The 6,016-nt window shown below is 50.8% G+C and overlaps 1 protein-coding gene across 2 annotated transcripts in view; it reads right to left on the bottom strand.

Annotated features, from left to right (window-relative positions):
* ppp1r16b (protein phosphatase 1, regulatory subunit 16B) overlaps positions 1–6,016 on the bottom strand; it is an 89,121-nt gene that overhangs the window by 56,444 nt on the left and 26,661 nt on the right. The window contains exon 2 of one of the 2 annotated variants that reach the window (XM_064304904.1): positions 2,213–2,620. In XM_064304904.1, coding sequence (XP_064160974.1) covers positions 2,213–2,477 — 265 coding nt within the window. In that variant the 5' untranslated portion in view covers positions 2,478–2,620. The remainder of the gene's footprint in view (positions 1–2,212; positions 2,621–6,016) is intronic. The other variant, XM_064304903.1, reaches the window with a different exon arrangement.

Raw genomic sequence — 6,016 nt, 5'->3', positions numbered from 1 at the left:
AGATGGTGGGTTAGCGTTAGACCAAAGAGAACACGCCAACCAGCTATTTCTCAGAATAATTTCAGCAAGAGCTCTACATTTCCCCCAAATGCTGTGCCTCAGATTTCACGTTAAACGTAGCAAGCTGCACCCAAGACAAAGTCACACACCCACACCCCAGAAGCCAGCTGCAGATTGAAATGAATTAGCTGTGGGGGTATACGGTGTCCAAATGCAAGGATCTACAAGCAAAAGGGAACATCCAAACCTTTTGTCTTTTCTTCCCGTTGACTACAACCGGACACAGCCCTCGCTGCTTTTCTTACATGGGGATTTTCTAAGGGGATTCTTATTAAAAATGAACAAAGCCATAAATAAAGAACGCATGTTCATATTCTGAGTGAAGTTCCAGGTGCTAAATATTAGAGAAGCACTCACTAGTGCTTCAGAAGTGGCCCACCCTCCCTTACTAATGCCTACATCATTGGGCTTTGCCAACAGTGGAAAATAACATTTTTTAAATTCCGCTCATACTAATGAGTGAAGCATTCCTCATTTCCTTACCCCCACCCACCTCACTCTTCACGCTGTTCAGTTCAATTTTATCTGTACAGCACTTTACAGAGACACAGTCACAAAGACGCTTTACAGAAAATTGGGTAAAAACCAAGGCTAGAACCATCCGGAAATTAGTAAGCGAGGTAAGAAGAACTCTCCAGAGGGATGGAACACACTCAAACGGTGGAGAGAGAGAGAAAAAAAACTCCCCCAAGGGGAGAAATCTCGGGAGGAACCCCAACCACAGAGGGGGAGCCCTTGCCCCGCTGGCTGGACTGGGGTAATAGTTATGGTGGAACGAATGGTAACAGAACCATAACAAGGGATCAATCGGGGCAAATGCTCAAATGGGTTCGGCAGGTTACAGTCAGGGAACGGTAACATCCACATGACCAACTGTCCCAAAACGGCCACACCCCCTCCACCACTGAACCAATCAGAGACCGCTACACCTGAAATAACCTCAGATCGACCCTAAAAAGGCAACGGAAGCGCAGCCGCTGGGTTAATTCCCAAACGCTCGCGTTGAGGAGCCGAACGCGGCTAAGCTCTCGTTAAACGGCCCTGCTCAGCACACCCCCAGGCCCGTTCGCCGTCACACACTCTGTGTGGGGAGAGAGCAGCTCGAACGAGGCCCGACCCAAACCTGATTATTTACCCTGTGCTCTCTCAGACAAGATGAGATGCCTCGTCCGTGTTCACAGACTTTGTGATTCTCTCACCAGGCAGGGAGGAAGGAAATATTGACCTTGCGTCTCTCGGCTCGAACCTCACCACTCTCATCAACCTTTTACTGAAAGCCTTTTCACTTTCCTATCACTCTGGCTTGCAAAACACTACGTTCAGGAACATCATCGCAGCCGACATCCTCGACACGAAGCAGGCACGTCCCAACCATCTCTTTTAAAGCTTAGGGCAGGGGGTAGGCTACCCCGGTCCTGGAGAACCACAGATGTTCCTGGATTTCTTTCCCCATTCAAACCGATAACTGCATAATTGGGCTAATTATGAGGCTTAATGAACAAGTGAATCATTTACGGGGATAATAAGTAACTCAGTTCCGTTCCGTGTAAATCGATACCAGGCAAGGCAGCGCAGTTCCTTATCAAAACCAATCAATTAAAATTGATTCAATTCCTTTCGATTCAGTCCAATTCAACCTAGGGCTGTTGGCCCCCAGGCATGTGCAGTACCGTAAAGAATACCCCGTCCCTATAAACCACCTCTCCCGGCCCGGTCAGGGGTCAGGGGTCAGTAGGGTTGGTGTGTAGGCTACTTCAGTTCTAGTCAGGGGCTGACCGGGTCATAGATCCTAGCAAGCTCTAGCCCCGCCCACATCAGGGTCACTGTTCAGAACAGTGGCTGCCCTAATCACAGCCCACCAGCCAGCACCACCCCCTCCACACTTAACGGGCTACACAGGCACTCGTACTCCCCCATTAGGAGAGCGCTAGCTCTGCGTACCCACGCTCCCACTCTTCTCTGGCACGGACGCTAACGAAGCTAGCCGGCGACGGAGGACGTAGGTTCACACAGAACAGCACGTCCGCACACTGCTAGCAAACTGTGCTTCACCTGAGGACTACTGTCCTGAGAGGAGAGGGCGAAGCTGGGCGAACTACGGACGTAAAGCCGGAGAGAGGAAGAGGAGGAGGAGGAGCGGGCCGAGGCCTACCTTCTTCGGAGTCGTTGCGGGCGGAGGCCTCGAGGAGGGCGACGCTGGCGGAGAAGGAGACGCGGTGGCGGGCGTCAGGCGCGGCGGGGGCGGAGCCTCCGCGGCGCTTGTCGGCCTTGCGCTTCCTGCTCTGCATCTCCTTCTCGTAGAGCGCCCAGCGCTTGAGCTGCTGCGAGCGCCGCCGCTGGGCCGCCCGGAGCCTCTCCAGGCTGGGCGCCTTCTCCAGCTGCTGCAGCTCCTTCAGCAGCTCCAGGTGATTGGCCATGGCGCCGGGACAGTGGGGGGGGGGGGGGCGGGGGGTGGGGCTAACGGGCGAGCCGGGGGCGGGGCGTCTCAACGAGGGCTGCTCCTCCTCGGGTGGCCGCCTGCCATCGCGTGCCTGGGCTCAGCTCCGGCCGGCTCCACCTGCTGGGCGGGAGGAGGAACTGCGGTTAGCAAACCTGACCACAGCGTCGGCGGCTGGAAGAGCTTACATCCTGTTTCCCCACACATATCTACGGTCAGGGGTCAGCCGCCCTAGTCCCGGAGAACCACAGGATCTGGTGGTTTATCTTACTACTCATCACATAATAGATCACTTAATGCAACCAAAGCCAGCTAACCCTCCACACCTGGGGCCTGTATCATAAAGCAGGATCACTGAAATAGCTGGATAACTGCGCTGAGTAAAACACGAAACAGCTCCTTTTACTTCAGTCCATGTTACAGATTTGGGAGGGTGCAGTTATCCAGCTAACTCAGTGCTGGATACAGTGCAGTTATCCAGCTAACTCAGTGCTGGATACATTGCAGTTATCCAGCTAACTCAGTGCTGGATACGGTGCAGTTATCCAGCTAAGTCAGTGCTGGATATGGTGCAGTTATCCAAACCAGCGGATAAGTGCAGTTCCGCTGAATCATGGATCAGCAGTTTTCATACCAGCTAAGTTCAGTTGGCTGGATACGGTGCAGTTATCCAGCTAACTCAGTGCAGGATACAGTGCAGTTATCCAGCTAACTCAGTGCAGGATACAGTGCAGTTATACAGCTAACTCAGTGCTGGATACGGTGCAGTTATCCAGCTAACTCAGTGCTGGATACGGTGCAGTTATCCAGCTAACTCAGTGCTGGATACAGTGCAGTTATCCAGCTAACTCAGTGCTGGATACAGGCCCCAGGCTTTGGGGCCGACTTTAGGATGAAAGCAAACCCCGGTAGAGACCCTGCAGCTCCACAGGACCAGGGCTGCAGGCTCCTTTTTGAAGAGCTCACCTAACATTCATCTCCAGACCTGCAGTATTCCCTCCTGCTCTTGGAGATACACAGAATTTGCAGGTTTTTGCATTGTTACTCGACACTTGATCGATTAAAGCTGTCAATTTCACAGTCACCTAACCCCACCTGGTTTCTGGGCCCAAATCCGATGTTAAGGTGCAAACTCACACTGCTCACACAGTGTCCTGGGGGTTTTTTTACACTCAACAGCACTGCAGGCTTCCAGTAATGACAGACGTGCTGACAGAGATTTTGCAGTTAGGGAAAAAAAGAAACCGAAAATCCTTTTACGCTGAGGCAGCGGCACAGCGAGGGGGGGTGCAGAGGGTGCAATGCACCCGGGCGCCACATCAGCGGGGGCGCCAAAGAGCGTACAAAAAAACTGACACTCTCAGGACAGAACTAACGTTAGGAGAATAACGATAGTTATCCACCGTTAGAAAGAAGTCAGCCACCGTTAGCTTGCTCGTTAGCTAACGTTAGCTAGCTAACTTAACCCGCGCTTTCCTCCAGTCCTGCATTCAGTTGACTTTAGCCTGTTTATCACATGGCTAGCTAACGTTAGCTATCGATAGCTAAATGTAAATAATGCTCTGCTGATAACAAACCAGCGATTACTAACTAACGTCAGTGTAACACATGATGACACATAGGTTGCACTGCGTGTTTTTAAAGAGGTGTTAATTCGCTTAATTTATCAATATCCCCAGCGAGGAACAGAGCAGAGAGGATGCTGACGCCAGCATTAACAGTGACGGAGTGACAAGTAATGCTAGTGGAGGACGAGGCTGGCAGGTAGGCTGTTACCAGGGACTGGGGGGGGGGGGGGGGCGGCAGGGGGGGGGCGCCAAGTTGCGTCTTGCACCCACCCTGAGAAGTAGGTTGTTGCGCCCCTGCGCTGAGGTAATGGGAACAGCGTACTATTGGCCAGATGCTTTCCGCGCTTCTGCGTACGAAGAATCATCAGAACTTTCCAGTCACTCAGGCTTCTACACCTGCCTCACATCCTGTCAAAGACGGACGCAAAGATGACCTAGATTAACCACTTCCTGTGTACCCAGCATCAATCTGAACGCTCAATCTGCTCATCAATCTGCAAAACAAATTGTCATGACACGAATCAGTTCTTCTTCGAGATGAACGAATTAACTTTGCCTCAGCATTGACATGTTCATGGGGGATATTCTCAGATTACATGCTAATCCAAACTAAACACCGATACATCTGACAAATCTCCAGGCTAGCACGGCACATTGCCCGTTGTGGGCAGCCGAGTTTTGAATTCATGTTAATAAACAGATTCATAATTACAAGTTTAGCAGACTATTTATGATGAAAATGAACCCATATATTAAAATGGCCTAAATACAGATACCCAAACACCCCAAAATCCAAGAGTTAGCGGATATCTACAGCCACTGTAGTTTCTTTTCCAGGATAACGGCAGACTTGATTGTATACAATGCTTATATCTGCTCCTGCTCATAAGTGTGTCGTGCTCCTAATGACCTGACGTGTAACACTGACTCCGGTGCTGCTGGTTCCCGTCTGAGTGGGACGGAGACCCTCCGCTTTATTTCCTCTGAGCTGTTTTCTTCTGCATACAAACGAGAAGGCATAAAACAAGACGAGCTTCACCTCAGCCAAAACCACAAACTACCACGCTCCGCCGAGCATGAACAGGAAGCCGGAGGCTGACAGACTTCCTGTCACATCATGTGTAAGACACAAGGCGGTCGACAGGCAAATTAGGGCTGGCGGGTGGGGGGGGGGGGAATATAGGAGCAATGACGTAAAACACCATCAGAACTGATAGGATTACTGAAAAGTATTATGCAAATAAGACCCAGTTTGAAAAAAACAGACCTTTAATGTCTGCTTCACGCACTTTGCATTGTTTCCAAACAGCTGACATTTTGGGAGAGATGTTACGGCAGTATACCAATGCAGCTCGCACGTGGACGCAGCTCTCATTTCTTACATTATAAAACCGCAAGACAGATCGGTCAAAATAAAAATTAACCGTTCGCATGTTATGGAGCGAAAACCGGTCGGTTCTGACCCACGGCCAGCCGATCGGTGCACCCCAACACCAGGGCAATGCGCCAGTGTTCAAATACCACCGGATCCCGGGGTAGGGGGATCTGATTGGGAACAACAGGAGAACGACAAGCCTCCCTCAATCTAACCCAAACCCCAACCCTCCTTCCACATGTGGAGCGACCCTACAGCTGGGACACCAGGAGAGGAGAGCACAGAAGCAGACAGAAGCAAGATGAGCGCTGTCTTTTACACACACACACACACATGCACATACATACAAATACACATACACACACACACACGTACACACACACACACACACATACATATGTATACACACACACTCTCTCTCCCTCTCAGCATCTAGGGCAGTCTCTCAGCTATATGCTTGAGACAGAGCATATGTGACACTTCTGTAGGAAGCCAAGAAAAAAAGCCCCTTCTGCCTACTGAGGAAAAAGCTGAGAACTGGGTTATGTGCCATGTCTTGTGTAAACCTTCCAAAGG

Source organism: Anguilla rostrata, chromosome 13 (assembly GCF_018555375.3).
Source record: "Anguilla rostrata isolate EN2019 chromosome 13, ASM1855537v3, whole genome shotgun sequence".
NCBI classification, from domain to species: Eukaryota; Metazoa; Chordata; class Actinopteri; order Anguilliformes; family Anguillidae; genus Anguilla; species Anguilla rostrata.
This window is presented reverse-complemented; position numbering and strand designations above follow the sequence as displayed.